The 18866-nt window shown below is 34.8% G+C and overlaps 3 protein-coding genes across 6 annotated transcripts; 1 reads left to right on the plus strand and 2 right to left on the minus strand.

The window, feature by feature from the left end:
* Positions 1-5267: 5267 nt before the first annotated feature.
* LOC110816792 (phosphopantothenoylcysteine decarboxylase HAL3a-like) lies at positions 5268-9314 on the minus strand. 3 transcript variants are annotated; one of them, XM_088222345.1, is made up of 4 exons: positions 9100-9314; positions 8895-9012; positions 7416-7763; positions 5268-5830 (listed from the first exon to the last, which is right to left on the minus strand). In XM_088222345.1, exons 3-4 carry the CDS (start codon positions 7758-7760, stop codon positions 5552-5554), a joined length of 624 nt encoding a protein of 207 aa, XP_088078471.1. In that variant the 5' UTR covers positions 7761-7763; positions 8895-9012; positions 9100-9314; the 3' UTR covers positions 5268-5551. The 3 variants fall into 3 exon arrangements, with proteins under 3 accessions (XP_088078471.1, XP_021900802.1, XP_021900803.1); XM_022045110.2 differs by having other exon boundaries at positions 8895-9314; XM_022045111.2 differs by lacking the exons at positions 8895-9012; positions 9100-9314 and adding an exon at positions 8254-8419.
* A 1012-nt stretch (positions 9315-10326) lies between these two features.
* Positions 10327-13880, plus strand: LOC110816748 (Erythronate-4-phosphate dehydrogenase family protein). The gene is made up of 4 exons (XM_088222353.1): positions 10327-10468; positions 10592-10649; positions 11296-12088; positions 13327-13880. Exons 3-4 carry the CDS (start codon positions 11381-11383, stop codon positions 13558-13560), a joined length of 942 nt encoding a protein of 313 aa, XP_088078479.1. The 5' UTR covers positions 10327-10468; positions 10592-10649; positions 11296-11380; the 3' UTR covers positions 13561-13880.
* Positions 13881-15104: 1224 nt separating this feature from the next.
* On the minus strand, positions 15105-18465 carry LOC110816793 (Sec14p-like phosphatidylinositol transfer family protein). 2 transcript variants are annotated; one of them, XM_022045114.2, is made up of 6 exons: positions 18290-18465; positions 16956-17061; positions 16579-16755; positions 16335-16433; positions 15960-16205; positions 15105-15605 (listed from the first exon to the last, which is right to left on the minus strand). In XM_022045114.2, exons 2-6 carry the CDS (start codon positions 17016-17018, stop codon positions 15306-15308), a joined length of 885 nt encoding a protein of 294 aa, XP_021900806.1. In that variant the 5' UTR covers positions 17019-17061; positions 18290-18465; the 3' UTR covers positions 15105-15305. The 2 variants fall into 2 exon arrangements, with proteins under 2 accessions (XP_021900806.1, XP_021900808.1); XM_022045116.2 differs by lacking the exon at positions 18290-18465 and adding an exon at positions 18055-18272.
* Positions 18466-18866: the final 401 nt, after the last annotated feature.

Consider the following 18866-nt stretch of genomic DNA (forward strand, 5'->3'; position numbering starts at 1 on the left):
TGCAGTCGTCGATACAAAACTCATCGGCTCTGTTAGAGATTGTTATTGGTTAAAGCAAATGGAACCGAACTGGAATTTTTGAATTTGTTCGACCGGACGGGTGGTTTGTGTTCAGCCTGAAAAAAATCTGTCCAGACGAAAATTTTAATAACTTTAATTTAATTACTACTTTACGCTCTCACTATTCAATCTACTCTCCGGAGTTCAGACGCTTCCACTCTTCCTTCCCCCAGACGTTGCGGCACATACAGTCCGCAGGTGAGTCAGCCTCTTTCGTCTTCTTCCTTCCTTCTTCATCTACATATCCTTCCTTCGTCTCCTCATCAACTCGTCATCTCCATCTTCTTCTTCAACTTGTACATCCTACTCCAGCAAATCAAAGCCTTGACCCAAAAAAAAAAAAAAAAAAAAAAATGAAAGGAAACTATTTTTCACAAACTAAAATCAACGTAATCCCGAACAAATGCAGGTACACTGAACCTTTACATTTACGCATTAAGTTCATTAACATTTTTCACATAAATTTGCGCGATCTTCGAACACAAACCAGAAAATAAACCTACAAAAACTTCCAACCGGTATTACTTCATTTCTTTCTAATTTTGATTTACCTACAAACCTCGGAGAATATAAATCTTCTTTTGACGATTTCAAAACACATCTGCTTGCAATATATATATATATATATAAAGTCTCCGATTCGCCTGTTTCTGACCTATTTTGACTTGCGTACATTATTATTGGCCACTATTACTACCTTTTTGTCCCCTCGCTCCACGATCAGGTTCACACCACGCTCCTCTTCGTCTTGCTCGGTTCCCATTATTGAAAATATTTTAATTAACCACCCGTGCCTGGCTAAGGCTGGATGGGCCTGTTCATATCTCTCTCTCTATATATATATATGTATATATATTGGCTAAAATCTTTATTGAGTAGAATTGTTTTTATGCAATAACTAAATTATTATTAAAATGAAAAACTGTAAACCTTAGTTGCCAATTTACTCTTATTTGTTATTAAATTTAAGAATTTTAAAAAATATGTTAAAATTTAATACATCTGTGATAATTATAAGAATAATATTTTTTTTATTTAATTAAAAAATAAAATAAATTTAACATACTACACAAAATCTTAAAAAAAATCTACTGCGTGTGAGTCGGAAAACTGTATATAAATCGACGCGCCCAGCGACGCATACTCGCCAGCTCCTCTTCGCTTTTCCAGTTCCAAAATCCAACTTTTTATTTTGATTTTTATTTTTTTTTAAAGAGAGGCGGCTTTGGAGATTGACACACTGATGAGAAGCGCGTGCGGTCACGTGCCAGTGGCAATGAGTTGGCATCGACAAAATGTTTTGGCAAAGTCTGTGATTCTCTTCGCTACTAACCCGCACAGAGCTGGCAAGTGGCGAAATGGGATGACAATTTTAGGTCTCATCCACTTCTCAATTCTTCCTCACCAAACCCTAAACAAACACAGCATTACTTACATCTATACGTATACTATCTTTCTCTTCATTATAATATTCATAAACATGTATTACGTATCCCGCCTAATAATCCTTTTCTTTTTCTGCTAATCCAACTAATATTAATATTAATAACAATCTCAGCCAGACAATCAATTGTGCTGTTGTAACTCCTAAGAGAAGATAAATTATATCCATACTAACACACGCCTATATATGTGTGTGTGTGTGTATATATATATATATATATATAGTTTTGCTAATTAAGCTAGTTTGTTTTGATTCTTTTGAACAAGAAAATTATTTGTGGGGATAAAGAAGATGATAAGGCACACAACCACTTGCAATCATAAAAAACCAAAAGCCAAATCTTTTTTTTTTTTTTCCCTTTAATCTATTCAATTGCTTGAAAGATAAGAATTAGATGTTGAAAATTACAAAAAGAAGAAAAAAAAAAAAAAAGTCCCAGATGCCTCTCAATCATATTGAACAACCTAGTTAGCTATATATGTTGAGCTTCAATGAAATTCAAATGAAAAGAGAAAAGAAAGCTAAAAAGTAATTGGATTATCTCTTGAAAGTTAATTTCCAGAATTAATAATTTTTGCTAGAAAAAAACTCCCACAATCAATTTAAGCTAGCTACTTTTTCTGGGTTTGCTTTTTCTACTAGCTTTGCTTCTTGAAGAAAGCTCCCTTACCAATTTCTTCTCCTCGGATTGTCCCTCTCCCCTTTTTAGCGTATTAATACAACTACCTTCTATGGCGGCCGGCTTCTCTGATGGTACTGGCTCTTCTGCGTTGTGCTCCTCCACCTGATCGGTCTTAGCTTTCTTTGATTGACTCCCTTCATCACCATCTTCACCTGCTGTTACTTGCATATTCTTTCTAGGTCTTCCTCTTCTTCTGGGAGTCTGAGGCTTCTGCTGATTCTGACTTTCATCTCCGGTTGCTGAAGCTTCTGCTATTGCTACTGATAGTTCCTTTGTTTTCTGTGGCTTCTTCTTACCCATATATATATATATATATATAATCTTCTGTGTATATGGTATCAACAAGTAGGATGCCTATATATTCTGTATAGAATTACAAACAAGGAATCAGCTGAAGTGAGTATCTTCCGAGCCAGAAACACCATCAAGATTAAATCTTTCAATATCCTTTTGCCTGTTCTACAAACCCTTTTGCACCCAGAAAACTCATGTATCCCCAGAAGAAAAGAAAAGGAAAACAAAGAGGAAGTACCAAGTACTTTCTGAATCCTCTCTCTCTCTCTCTCTCTTTCTCTCTGTGTATCTCTAAATTAAGATTTTAAAGAAACTGGAGTTAAAATCTTTGACCAGAGTATCCAAATTCTGGAAACCCCATAATACCCTTCTCTTATGACCATACTCTCTTTTTTCTCTTTATATGTAATCAAGCAGCTAGCTATGAGAGGACCAATACCTAATACACGCATCCTATTGCATAGCAAGCAGAATAAACAAATGCCCTAAATCTCAAAAGCCACTAAAATAATCTTTCCCTCTCTTTTGTCTCTATTATATCACGTACCACCCCTTTTCATCTCTCTCTCTCTCTCTGTATACATCCCTACATCCATACATTCTTCTTTTTTACTTTTATTTTTTTCGTTTTTGGGTGAAGAAAAGACAAGTTATTATGAGATGAAATAGTAAGAGCTTATTAAAGAGTTTTGGATTCGGCCTTAACCATGATTAGGGTTGCGAATATACATGATATATGTAGATATCTTTTTGTAATTTGCAATGGAGCCATAGAGAAGACGGGCATGTGTTCTTATTTTACGTGGGTGAGTTTGTGTACTGTATGACTCAGTGTCTCAGTCTGACCATTTGTTGTCCTTTCGCTGGGTTTCGCGCCTGTGTTCAGTTGTGAATGTGAGGCGTATGAGTTTCCCGTACGACTGTTTGGGGGAAAAAAATTATTTCCAATAAATCGCAACCCAAAAAAAAGTTTGTGAATTGTTTCTTCCATATTTAATTTAGTTTTTTTGGGTATTTATCTAATTTTTTAAGATAAAATTTTAATAAATGATTATAAATAATATATAGTTTATATTTATCTGACAAAATACTCTCCCAACTATAGTTGATTAATGACCTGTCTTGTATGAGGTATCATGTCATGAATGCATGTCAACCATCATATTATAACAAGATATGAACACAAATATATATATATATATATATATATATGTATGTATGCACATATACAGAGCCTTACTCCTACAGGGATCATATTTTTGTAAGAAAGACCAAGATCGATATAGCAAAATCATCCCCATAGATGGATATATAATAATACATATATACTTGGCTTTTTTTCCTTGGAGAACAAATTTCATTTTTATCTTTACTGATTTGACCCGTCAAAGAATTTTCTCCTCCATTTCACCCTCTAATATTTTAGAATGAGGAGAAAGAGGACGAGATTTTATACCATAAGAATTCATTATTTTGACTTTTTTTTCTAACAAGTTCCTTCAACTATAAGAGAAGTTTCCAAATAATAATTTTATTAAAATAAGAAAGAGAAAGATTTTGTTTTGTTTTTGAATGTGTTAAACTTAGTGAGTAATTAATTAATCATTTTAAATATATGTGTAAGAAAAAGAATGATTAGATATTCAAAAAATAGAGAGTAATTCAAGAGATATTCCAAAAATGACATGATTAATTAAAATTATAATTAGTCCTATTAATTTTCACATTAATCATAAAAAAATTAAGTATTACAAACATGCATTTTATTTGGGTTTTTTGTTTTTTGTTTTGTTTTTCCTATTAAGAAATGAATGGGAGTAGTTGTGAGCTTGTTTCTTGGGAATTAATACAATGGAAGGTAGTGAAGGTTTGAGTGAAGAATGTATGTATGCCAAAAAGAGGAAGCTAAAGCCTAATACAAGAAATTAAGGTCAAGCTGACACATAAACACATGCTTTCGGTGACTTCGTGTCGTTTATCTCATTTTGAAACTAAATGCCCCCCAGGTCAAGTCACCCTCTGCATCTTCAACTTGGATAAAACTCCAAAAAGAACTTTGTTGAGCTTAATCACCATTAACAATTCAATTATCCAATATGAACCTTGAGGACAGTAAAGACGTGGGGGAGAATGCTTTCTAAATAGATAAATTACTACGCAGACCAATAAGATACCTAATTTATGGAATCACTTGCGAATTTTGTTGGAAAACTATTTGTAGTTCAGAAAATCAAAGTGGTTTTCAACTACAAACTTTAATGTAACTTTATAAGATGATTCAATGTAGTCAAAATATGAATCACTTCAGGCATACTCTCTAGTATCACCCAATAATTTTTCTGAAAATGTCATATGAAACTCATATGAAAACCTATCCCGTGACATGTTCAACAAATACGTTGTTACAAGTAATGAACCTAAATCAGAGAGGCAAAAAAAGGAAACTTCAATATAAACTATGCATCTCATTCTCGGATCATGGTATCACATTTACCCAGTTTTTATCTGAGGCAAAAGAATTGACCACGGGAAGAGTTAGGGATGACAAGCCTCCACACTTGAACAGAGTTTAGGTGAATTACGAAGACCGGGCAAAAAGAGCTCGCAGTGATGCAGGCATCAGGAGATGATCTCTATGACGTTTGAAGTGAGTCGAACCGGCACCTATTCTATTCTTCTCTGCTAACATCTTGTAAATAGAGCTACTAGACTAACCATCACTGGTTTTGCTTAGATATTTGATCAGAAATGGTAAAAAAAAAAAAAAAAAAAAAAGGACCCTAAAGATCCAGTGAATACTAATGGAGCATATCAAACTATTAATTCAGCAGAGGATTGCACAACATATTAGATACACACAAACAGAACTGCTATAAATTACATCCTGCAAAACAAATTAAATTCTTGCTCACTGCTTCTGGCAGGTGAGGTGCCTCTCGCACACATAAAGCGGCTTAACTATATAGCCTCCAACCTAGAAAAGAGAAAATCAAACGGCCTATACAAAATCAAGCAACAGGCCGCAAACACAAATTATCATTCTATACATACCGAATCACACAACAGTTCCATCATTTAGGTGAAGCCTGTGACTCCAAGAGCAGTCTTACTGAGGTGTTGATAAGAGAAGGCTCAGCCATTGCACCATTCCCATAATCTCCACAGGCCAGTTTCTTTGTAACAGGTGGTATGAGAGAAATCCCAAGCTCATCGATTGACAAAAGGTGTCGCTCTGTGAAAGGATTGTTCCACATGAAGGTGTTCATAGCTGGTGCAACAAAGAGTGGCTTGCTGTTATCCCATGCTCGGACAATGCATGTCAGCAGATTGTCAGACAACCCTCCAGCAATCTACTAGAAAGACATCAAAGGATTTAGAAGATGCTCAAGATCAAGTCCAAGAGCATGAATAAAATGCACAAACTTAGTGAAGAGGCAAAAAGAAAGATAACGGCAAAACAAATCATTTTCCTAACTGTTGGGTTTGTCATTGGCAAATTCTAGTCATGCAAAGCTCATGTATGAAACAAATGAGCTTGAGTACTTTCACTACATGATTCATTTATTGCTTGATAAAGAGTTGCCCAACCATATCAACATAAAATGAGGGAGAAAAATGGGTGCAGAACCTAAACATCCAGTCATAAGCATAACTCAATCATACAACCCCCCAAATGGGGAAGAAAAATGGGTGGACAACTCAAATATTCAGATACAAGTATGACAAGCTTGAATACTGAATTGAGTCTAATCTTTGATTATACCAAGAAGGATAATGCATAAATGAATAGAAGATACTATCTAAAAAAGAAGAGAAAGAGAGTTCTAGATGGTTTGACATGTAAGATAATCAAGTTATATTAATGACCGGTTGAAAACAGCAAATAACCCCTCACATGCAAAATAATCGAAAACCTTTGAGATAACCGATTATATCAAATTGAGTCAAACGGTGTATGTGGTAGCATTTAATAGACTAGGAATATCAGCAAACCTAATTACTATAATTTTCCAAAGATATCATTTTTAGTTTCCACTTAGCATCAAGGATCTTAGTTCAACAAGACTCGTACTAATACTAATTAGAATGAGATAATTTAGCACGTCATTTCTGCCCAAAATGGAATTGGACGATGATCGTGCTGTATAGTTTTGTAGCCTAATGATTGGTTCATGCATTTATGACAGGATAACTTGATCGATATGGTAGTCAGAGAAAGTGTTAAGGATAACCGAAAAGTCACCAAGTGTAAGCGTAAATAGTTTAAAAACAAAAGAAACAATGTACACGTGGCTTGTGATCAACAAAGCAGACTGAAACTGATTTAGGAAACAAGTTTCATACAACGATTACAGTACAGCTTATATCCAATAGCATGCAGCCTAAGCAGAAAAAGAAAATTCCGAAAAAGTCCAACAAACTTCATTTACATCCAATAAGATCTAACAACAGCTCGAGATCCAGATGATCATGCAAGTTTATAAAGACCTTTTAAAGTAAACTTAAATGGAGTTTTAGCTCATCATTTTATTAGTAAACAAAACAACATGACAGAACATAGACACCTAAAGATCAAAGGCTTTACATAAAGAAAAGACACTAATACTCAAAGATCAAATGCTTTATTTAAAGAAAATAGTACTAAGTGATTCATTTTTCTTTCTCATCCCTAATCATTTGAGCTTCTGTACTAGCAAACCATGAAACCAAATATTTTTATTATGTTTGGTTCTCTGTTCCTCTCTGCAAATAAAAAAAAATGCTCAAAAAAATCAGAAAAAGAAGCCATCTTTAAGTGTTCTTTCACTCCATCAGTCTCACCCAAAAAGGGGCAAACATTCTACAAGCCCCATGTACTAAACAATGTTAACCATGAAGCCAGTTAAAATAGGTAGGCAAAAAAACCAAATATTCCAAAAATCTATCATACATTACCTTGGCAAGTGTATTTGCTGACAAAGGGGCTATGACCATAACATCAGCCCATCGCCGGAGATCAATGTGAAGTACATCATCACCTAATTTTTTCCAACTAGACCACTCTTCATTGTCAGTATAGAAAATGACATCACTGGGAATTGATCCTCTATCAATAAAATGCAAAGAAGATCTGGTCGCCACGGCTCGTACTTCTGCCCATTCGGAGAAACAATGGCACAGATTTCCAAACTTTATTGCCGCTACACTTCCGCTTGCAGCAAGTAAAACCCGAGGTTTTCTTCCTTCAGAATTCACTTGTTTTTCTTCCCTGTCTGTGGTCGTAAGCTCTTCATGTGCCATAACCTATTAAGAAGAACGCCATTCATGTCTTTTTACAAGTCCACAATAAAAAAAAAAAAATCAAATCCCACGAACACATGACCACCAATCCACGCACAGTAACACGAACTTCACCCACAATCAACCATTTCAGCAAAATCCCATCAATTTTTGCATTTGATCTCTAAAGCCGAAAGAGAAATGAAACTGCAGATCATAATCCATTCCTCCCGCAAAAATTCAAGTAAACCGTAGAGGATATACTGATTGATAATTCAAAAGGCCACACACAAGAAAACTAGAAAATCAAAATCTCCATATCAAAGTTATCAAAGTTTTAACCTATTATAATAGCTACGATCACAGAAATCCTTACTGAACAATCAAACAGCAAAATTAAGCTTAATCTCGCGGGAAAACAAGAACCCAAAAAATTCAGCCTGAAAAGTACAATTCGATAGCGAAAACCTATTCTACTAGAAGCGAAAAAACTACAAGATGCGGCTTTGCTCACCAAGGTTTTGGTAGAGATGAAGCTACAGAGAATTGGTAAAGCCAGAAAGGAGAAGAGAAAGAGAAGGTATCGTTTAGGCGTTCGCAGAGACGAGCAAATCCGCTTAAACAAGCAGAGTACTAGGGACAAATGAAGGAAAAGTACCAACAGAGTCACTCTTTAAATACAAACAGCCACTAATTTAGTTTTGACCTCATTCGACGGTCAGTAATCAAGGGTAAAATTGTAATTCAATCTTTCCGCCATCTCCCCTCATTAAGGTTACACTAATTGAGCAGACATGAATCTTTGACTGAAGTTCTTCCTTTCATCAATTCACGAAAATTTTTTAAACTGAAAAATAATTTATTGTTTAATAAGGTGATGATTGTAAAATATTAATCAATAGAAAACATAAATAATTTTCTTTAAAAACCCAAAAAGTCTGATAACTTAAATTAATATAATAAAAAATATTAACAAACGTGTAAGAATAGCACAATGCACGCATATAAATGAAGGCTCACTTTGGCATTTCATCGAACAACACACGTCCCAAACAGGAAACTAAACCAAAACTCTTCCATCTCGAATCAAATCCAGATTTACATCATCATCTGTTAAAGGCAAAACTAAGGAAAGTAAAGCTAAAGAAAACTTACACTGTTCCCTGTGAACTCAAATAGGAGACGCGTCTATTTCTTCCCCAACTTTACATCCTTTCTTCTTCCTCCCCTCTCTTTCTAGTCTACCTAGGGTTTCAAACAGGTATTTCTTGCGCTGACAAGAAAAAGAAAAAGAAATTTATTTGATTTGAAGTATGGTCTTTGGGAGAAAGGTAATAACACTGTAGCATGCGATTGATACCACATGTTACTGAAATCAACTATAAAGAGCAGTGAGAGAATGAATCCCGAACCCTACAAAGGATATTCTTAGGAGTTTTGATTAGAATTTGTAATTTTGGAACATTGTTTCCTACTTTAGCGTGTTGCTAGAAAATTTGATCGACTCGATTCCATAAAACAAAGCTCTCTCTCCTTCTCAAGTTCTGAATTTCTTTTTTTTAATACGCTGCCCAAGACAAAGATGGTCGCTTCAATATTATACTTCTAAAATTGAAAGTAATAATTATTTAACTAAAAATTAATTTGTATTGATAAAATATTAATTATTTAATTAAATAATTTAGATAATAAAAATTTTAATTATCTAATTTAAAAGTCAAACTTATATCCCAATAAAAATAAAAATGTTGGCTGTTTAACTAAAAAATTAATATTAATTTATCGTGATTATCTCAACTGATCTAATTAATTTCTTTTAAAAAAAATTTTAAAATTTAATCAATAAATTTTTATTTATATATTAATAAATTCTGCAATAGTAATTAAATTCTATTTATTCAATAAATTTTAATTCGTAATAGTTAAATAAATTATTAAGAGATTTACAGTAGATAAATATAATAGTGGTAATATATATATATATATGTTGTGAAAATGTAAACGGTCTAAAATAAAACTTGTATAAAAAAATGGGCGGGTGGTGAATGATGCGATGAGATGAGATGAAGGGAAGAGCAGGAAGGGGCTTGATTTAACGGCCGTTAAATTTCTGAACATCATTTTCAGACCTCGTAAACGGAAATAATCGGATAAGATCCGTCAGATGAACCCATTGTGATTGTGATGATTGATATAATGATACCACCCCACCATTCTCCTCTGCGTCCCATCGACCTTCCCTTTTCCGCCATTTTCCTACAATATTACGTTTCCTTCTAAAACAACATAAAAATATAAAATTGAACTTTAAAACATAAGGTGATATTATTCATGGAAAAACAATTTTATAGCGACGGTAATTAGTACGTGTGCATTCGTTTTAACGAGCTCTAGTGTTCGTAGGGGCGGGGTCATTAATACTGTTGGCCACTAATTTTGCTCACGCGGATCAAATGCTTTAGGCCTTTGCCGAGATTGAAAGCGATAACATGAGCCGCTTCCTATAGTATTTTGATTATATACATATGTAATAATATATATATATATATATCACTACTCTGTTAACTTTTGATCCTGGACGCAAGGTTTTCTTGGTAAGTTGCTTATTATTATTATTTTTTTTTGGGTAAAAAGAAAAATTCTTCTGTGGTTCTGATGCAATTCAAAAGAGAGAGAACAGAGAGCGGACCGGTTCTATGACTTGGGTTTCTATTATCTGTTAATTTCTGGTAATTTTGTTGGATTATGCCGCCATCTTTTTTCTAAATTTTCTGTTTCGTTTTTCTTTGACAAGATGATGATGATAATAGAGTATAAAACTTAACCGATTTTCTCTGGTAATTTTGATGAAGTTGGATGGTGTGGAGATCGAGAACTGAATTTCGTTTGCCTTCCTTCTGCAGATCCCTGGTGGGTTCCTCTCTGTTCTTTTTTTTCTTTTTTCTTTTCTTATCATTTGCATCTATTACGCTTATCTGACTGTTTTCCTGCATTAATAAATTCCCAGTTTCTGCGTCAGAGCAGTGTCTTCTCTTCACATTTCTTCAACCCTTAAGTTAATTTTTCCTTGTTTCGATGAATTCTATGTTTATTCATCCCAATAAATTTTCTTGCCATATTTCAGACGTGGGTTATTAATCGTTCTTGCGGAGTTCTTTTTTTAACCTGGTAATTTGTTATTTTTCGATTAAGAGGTCAAGTTCAGGGAATCTTGGATGCTCTCTCTGGCCTTCCTTCTCTGTTTTCCTCTTGAAATTTCAACTTCCGTTTCTCATACTGGGAATAGATATCTGCCGAGACGTGTTCTTTTTAATATTCTCTTTTGGACAGATAGCAATTAGCGAAGTTGCTTCCATATTTTTCCTCTTATGGTTTTTCTTTCCTTATTCAAGGTCTTTTTTTATTTATTTTTTTGTTCCTTTAAAATAGCTTGGTTTAACACTTGGAAAAGTTACACTTTGATTTGCTGAATTGTGTTTTTCTGGCTTTCCTTATTATGAAAAGATTCAAAAGATTCACAACTTGAGCATTCTAACTCTGTTTTGCTTTGGACCAGTTTCGTATCTGTAAACTGCTTGATGAAATGCTTCTTCCAATCTTTGTTGAGTGTTCCTGGTGAAGTTTAGCTCCTAAGTACGGCTATGGAGAGTCCTTGCAGAACAACAAACAACGGTGAGGTGGCTGATCCATGCCTTCAGATTATTAGATACTCTCCTTACCAACCCTGCGCCAAGCTACCATCACCCTGGTTTGATTTGAGAGTGTTCTATGTGAGGGTCAGCAATGTCAAGGTAGATGATTCTACTCCTGAGTTCCTCACTCTCAGTCATATTCCTCTTAGCCCTGACACCCTTTTGGAAGTTAATGGTGTTAGAAGTAGCATTTACTCCGATGGGGTTTCCTCGCTTCTTCGGAGGGATCGAGCAGATAAGCAATCAGAAGAAGCAACATTTGTAAGCACAGACAGTATTAGATTAACAGGGAGTGTGAAATTTGAGGTTTATGATAAGGACGATGTTATTCTTTCTGGGTTTTTGGAGATGTCCAATAGTAAAGGTTTAACGGGAGAATCTAAGAACAATATGAAACGATGGAATATGAATTGTGAATCGGAGATCACGGCTGGGACTGGATTCTTGAAGGGAAAACAAATTACAAGCTCTGAATTAACATTACCAACAATCGAAGTGTATGTTGCCGGTTGCTTCTCTGGAAGTCCAATCATCTTAACCAAGACTCTGCAGCTCAGTTTCAGGAAGAAGCAAAATAGGAAGAGTGCCTTGGATGCAATCCCGGAGTACGAGACAACTGAGTCCCCAAAAGATGTCTCCCATGGACTTGATCTGCAGGTAACAATACATTGATGGTTTTTCTATATGTAAAATTTCATTTCTAAACTTTATTACATAGCTTTCATGTGAGATAAGGGCAGTTCACCTTCACTTTAGCACAGTTAAGAGAACAACTTGAAGGGCCAACTTTTTTTCAGCTTATTGACTAATTAACTAGTCTTCACTTGAAATTCCTAAGATCAAAAACGCTGTGACATACAAGATTTTATTCCCACTTCCATTTTAATATGCTCCCAGTCCTGAAACATGTTTTTGGTACCAGAAACTAAAGATACTTACGAGAGAATAATGTTTTAGGGCATCAGACTACAATAAAACGTAACCTTTTATCTTAAAGTGACATGTGAAGTATGGGCCGGGTGGACAGCGTTTTCAAGTGATAGGGTAGTACTCATTTTCCCTTTTCCCTTTTATCCTTTTTGTTGTATTCTATAATATATCCACCCTGTGCCAGAACTTGATTTGCGTATGGCCTTACCCCGAGGCACATGGAGGGTTGGTGTCCATACATGAGGCCCACTGATTCTGGTCCTTATCATGTCAGCGCTTATATAATTTGCTCTTGGACTTAAATGGGGACAGAACACTTCCTACTTATTCATCAGAGTAAGACAATGTTAGGCCTTTGAAACATATTAAGTTGGAAAAATCTTCTGTTTGATTGTACTAAGACTGGAATTGAAGGAATAACTTTTTCCAACAATAGGTTAAATTCTGATCTTCCGTACCATATTTTCACTCAGTGACTGTGGTCCTTACTTATTGTTAATTAATTAGTTAAACAAATACTTATTTTAAAAGTTTAAAATAATAAGAAATTACATAACCTTATTTTTTTTATATCTTTAGCAGCATTAATGGTTCTCATTTATAGTAGAAAGCAGTTGATTAGTAGTATTGTCCATGGCGTCCATGACATGCTATGTGTTCATGAGTCCGAAATCATCTCTTTGCTAGATAGAACTTTTTACATCTTTATGGCAGGCATGACCATTTGATTTAAATGTTTTCTTCATGACTTGTATCAAGTTTTTCTTATAAGAATTTTGTCCATAGTCTATGAGACCTTGGATAGATGTTGCTGATCAATTTGATAAATGAGATTCTCCAATAAATGCTAGTAATCAAATATTGATCACTAGCTCTATAGATTATTATTTCTTCATTTTATCTGGTTTAAAATTAGGTAGGCTTCTGGTTATAACTTATTATAACCCCCATTGTATGATCTGCAGCCAGCCGAATACACAAACTACAAGCAAGAAAATGATGAAGATTACAGCAACATGTACTGGAGGAGAACTGAATACATAGATGGCGAAGATGGTGAGCTATCGTGGTTCAATGCGGGTGTGAGGGTTGGTGTAGGGATAGGCCTCGGAATCTGTCTTGGAGTTGGGATCGGGGTTGGCATACTGGTTCGCACTTACCAAGCAACAACGAGGAACTTCAAAAGGCGGCTGATATGAGTTGTTTTCGTGGCTGTGAATTGTCTAAGCATAAAGGTGAAAGGCAGTGAATTTGATCTGGTCTACAAGATGGATATGTATATATGACTGCAGATTTTGAGGGTATAGATGTGTGTTTAGCTAACAGAAATTTGATATGTTTTCCTATATATCCTTTTTGAACTTGTTACGTAATCTGCATGTTTTTTTTTTCTTTGGTTTAGAAGGGGATAAGAGACTATCTAATAGTGAGCAGATACTGGTAAATGATAAGGGATGTTAATCATGGATCTCTGCTTGTATGGCTTGTATTAGTTCTGTAAATAAATTAAAATTTTCAATTGTCAAGTGTTACTTACAAAAATCTAAATTCAAATAATGAAAGAACATTTTTTTTTATATAACTGTTTACTATATATACATATATATATTTAAAAAAAAAAAATGAAAAGTATCCAATGATCTACCGCTCCTCCTCATCAACTTATAAGATCCTGCTTTTCTTTTCTCCTTCACATTGACTTAAGCTGCTTCATGCTTATCTTCATACAGATACACATTCTTTTTTTAAATGGTAATCCTAATCACAAGCAAAGAAATTTTTGGTTGCCGGGCCGACTTCGCAACCTCACTGCTTAAGTTCTAAATATAATATTAGTTTATAACATATTTTTGGATGATGGTATCAAAATTATATAAAATACTATAATAAATAAGAAAAACTTACTGTATCTAGAGTATGTTAGTGTTTCATGGTTAACTAAAACTCTGCCATCATATAAAAATCAAACCCATGTTTTATACCATTCAATATATTATGATGTAGGGCAAATTTTTCTTTCCCCTGTGTAACTTTAAAAAATTTCAAGTATAAAATATTTCTGGAAAGCATTGTTTTAACTAATTAGTGCTCCCAGCTGCCTCAAGTGTGGGGATAGCAGGCATGAAAGAAGAGGAATATTCGAGGAATTCATTCTGTGGCTCAGCTCTGTTGATGGCGTTATTTTGAAGGTTTAGTTTTGATTTTATTATATTCTTATTTCCCCTTTAGATTTTAGTTATAAAAAATCTGGTTGTAATTTATATATCTACTAAAAAATAATTAATAAATATATTTTTCTTATCTTCAATCTGTGTAAGTATATATACAAAACTGCTAGCTCTATTAAGAAAATATTTCAATGAGTAACAACTTCTTAAAATTAGGGTTCTGATTTGAAGTAACTATGTTTTTTAAGTACAGATATTTATTGAATCAGAACATCGCAAGTTCGACCAATTATGTAAATGGAGAATTCCTCGATCCTCCGATGTGATAATTAACTTAAAAAATAACAATACTTACTTTGTATCTTATTTACTAAGTAAAAGGCAACAAAAATACTTAAACCTTAATTAGATATATAATTAATTTGAATTTAAACTAGTATTGCATTTAAACTTTTATCACATTCATATAATATTGCTTAAGACTCATTTCCTTCTCCTTTATTTTTCTTTACCAAGACAACTTCGGCTTTAAAGCCACACAAGAAAAGTCCTGTGTACTGCATGGCTATAAGAAGTAATTAATGTTCCTGTTCCCATATGATTTTAAAGAGTAGTTGAAGAAAAGTAGCAACACAGATGCTCCTTCTAGCCCAGAAAATAGGTTAAATCAGCCCTTGATCATAGTTCCGAAGCCTCATAAGTAACCCTATAAGGTTGTATTAGTTATTACAATTATTTACCAGGAGCTAGTAGAAGAAACTAAAAGGGTTTCTACCTCAACCAGCTGGTGGTGCAATGCTAATTCGCTCGGGACCAACCTCATCCTTTGAATACTCATTACTCTCGCACTGGCATTTGTCGTCAAATCCCCACAATTTTGCAGCTTTTATATCATCTTCAACCATTAACTTGGAGAACTCTTCGTGATCATACTGTAAATTGGCTTTTCCTCCAAATTCGGTTGGAAGATTCTGCTCGTCAAAATATGATCTCATCACCTCCATACTGTCTTTGTTCTTTGGATACACAAATTTCACCTTCTGGAAAGTTTTAGTATCAAGGAAATACTTGACAATCTGCAGTTGTATGAACAGAGCAGATTAATGTAGCTCAACCATAACTCTTTGAAAGTGAAAATCATATTGAATAGACTCTTACAAAAGATTGAAGAGATGAAGGACATTAAAATGTTAACCGAGATATGAGTATAGCAAATTATTATAGAAGCTAGTAGTCCCAAAGGGTGAACTGATAGTAGCGGCATATCATGCTAAAAGATTTGAGAATCATTGCATATACCATTACGTAAGGATTAGAGAGTAAGATTCAGTATGTTCAATCATTATTAACCACTCAGCAGGAAAACGATCCACTAATCTCTTGTGTGCATTTATGAATCAAATTGCAGGCTGAAAAAGAAGAACGCAAACCTTCCAGAATGCTTCAAAAATCCGAGGGGGGTTGTACAAAAATGCTACGGCTAGCCTCTCAGGGTAGTGACTTTGTAAAATATTGACAGTATCTTTAGCTGATTTGACGGGTACACTGGTGCTCAATGTCCATCCACTGAAGTCTATCAACCATGACATCTGTTCTTGACCTTCTGGAAGATTTAGGATAGCATTCTCTATGAGGTAAACCAGATGTCTCATTTGATTGTCTATGGATTTTGTGTTCTGAAATATTTGTGTGATCATGCCATTTCGATGACATTGACACCCCAAGATAAAGGAGAAGTAACAGTGTTAATTATAAAACTGATAAAGTTGAAAGAATCGAAAACAGGACTGAACTAAAGATAGAACCTGCAGCCCTGGTTTCAAGATAAGAACAGTCCTTCCATTTCGGTCACGGAAGCTTGCTCTGTATAATTTTCCTGTCTCTCCTTCAACTGCAACTTCATGCTGAAAACAGAATATCAACAATTTTCATGAGAATTTCACTCACCAAACCCCGAAAGATTTCTAACTTCCAAATTTAAAAAAGAAACCCAACAGAGTGAAATTTCATTTTTCAGCAGAATATGGAGGAGCATTTTATCCAACCTACCCAGCGGATTTCCTCAGGCTTATAGGCTGATCTCCATTTAAGTGTCTCTTCCAACATCTTCTTTGATTTGTCCATATTCCAGTTACGAGCTTCCAAATATCTCCTCAGGCATGCGTCTGTACAGTATTGTAAAGCACGCCCAGATAGTGGTCCCATTGCAGGCCTAAGCTCTTTGATCTGCTAGCGAAGTACAACAGACAATGGTCACATATCTTAACTACAACTATCTATTTTATCCTAAACACATCTTTGTCATTGATTCACGGTCCTAATCAGGATGAAATGGTTGGTGAAATAGAGAGATCCAGATAAACTTGAAGGGGGAAACTGATGCAATCAAAAGTAAAATTTTTATACAGCATCTCTCAACTAATTACCTTTGATTGCACTTGATCATTCTTCTGATCGTGATGAGAATTACTCCGAAGACGAAACATCATGAATGATATCACAGTCTCTTGCCGCCACAAGCAACCTTAAATACTAAATATTGCGCAGCAACATCTCAGTCATTTTTTCTCATTACTGATGACACAAATTACTGCTTTTATAAAAATGCATACGCACGGGAAAACCTATAACTGTAAAAATTATTCTACTCGGGTGAGTTCCGATACATTACCTACAAATAGTGATTATTACTCTAATTACTGAGTCCATTTTCAATAGGGTGTAAAAGAAACCAAAGATAGTACTAAGTTCAATCCAAAAGACTATATCATAAGCAGGCAATAAAACATAATTTCAAGCATGTTAGACTCAACTGCTAAAAGTGGCGTAACAAGGAAAAAGTTGCAAAAAGAAAAAATTGCAGCAAGCAAAGGTTTTTCAAGCAATGAAGTCTGAATATTTTGGTAAAATAACATGACTAGAAGCTTGAAGATGACGAATTACAGTCCCAACATAGTAGAATTTATACTCAATTGATTCACTTGCAAATAAAAGATGCTAACAAGCCCAAGCTCCTGATTTGGAGCCATGTAGAACTGAACCTGGATTCATAGAATCCACTTTCATACAACTAAATATCACTATAAATCTCCTGATATCACATCCCCCTACATGCTTTTTTGTCTTTAATTAAGCACAAGTCTTGCTATTTCCTCAATATCCACCAACAGGTTTGCCATAAAAGTGGAAATAAATAGAAATGGGTATCACGCAAATTTATTGTTCCATCAATCAGAAGATGATGAAAATTCAACTACCAACAAACAACCATCCTACTCACCAAGAAAGCATGACTACAAAATTAACTAAGATGACAAGGGAGTAGCCCAAAGGGAGAATACACCCCCCTCCCCACAAGAAAAGTCTAATTTCACATCAAGGGGAAATTCCAGAGTTCATTTGCAAGTAAATTTGCTCAATATCTGCACTGTAATACAAAAGGGTAGAATAAACCAAAAGCGGTCAATGCGTAAACCGCTCTAAAAAAGAAAAGACTTGTTTCTTGTAAACAAGTAGAATCGTTACCTTACGAGTCCCTTAGAGAAGACGCAGAACAACAAATGGACCCTTTCAACCTCCCTATATGTGTGTGTGTGTGTGTGTGTGTGTGTATTCCCGGAACTTGAAAGAAAAAAAAAACTATACAGATTGAACACATTAGTATAGAGTAAATCACAGAGTGGAGCCTTGAAATGAATCTAATGAAACAGCGAAAGAAAGCAAAGGACTTAGCTGAAAATTTATTAACAGACGAGCATACCCAGTTAAAAGCGAGCGAGAGAAAACGCCCGCAGACACTGAACCCCTACTGGAGGGAAAGAAGGTGATCAGGAAAAGGGAGGAAGGAGAGAGAGAATGGCAAAAGCCATGAAAGAAAGAAAACGAAAGGAGGAGTTAAAAGTTGTGTTGTTGGCTCTTATATGCGTCTCCACCTAGTGTACTTTTATCGTGTGGACGTATGTGATTGCGTTATATATATATATATTATTATTCATTGGCAATGTTGCAGGAGTCGTACGTCTTGTATCAGCATTTAGGGCAGACCGCCAGCATTACCGAACAGTTCTTTCCTTCTTTGCAATTGAATACTCGTAATCCGCCCTGTACACGTGCAGTCCTACGGATTCTTTCACTTCGAGATCCTCTGTGTAAAATTACGATTACCCAAAAAACTCTTTATATATATATATAATATATATTTCCACTTAATTCAATTCTCTTATCTCTGTTCTCAATTCTCATCAGCCTTTTCAAGCATCCCTTTGTTCCCCAGTTGTGCAGGAATACAGAGAATTTTAGTTTAGCTACAAAAATTTTTTGTTTTCTTATTTCTCAAT

The sequence above is a fragment of the Carica papaya genome, chromosome 1 (assembly GCF_054855325.1).
Source record: "Carica papaya isolate Zhongbai chromosome 1, ASM5485532v1, whole genome shotgun sequence".
NCBI classification, from domain to species: Eukaryota; Viridiplantae; Streptophyta; class Magnoliopsida; order Brassicales; family Caricaceae; genus Carica; species Carica papaya.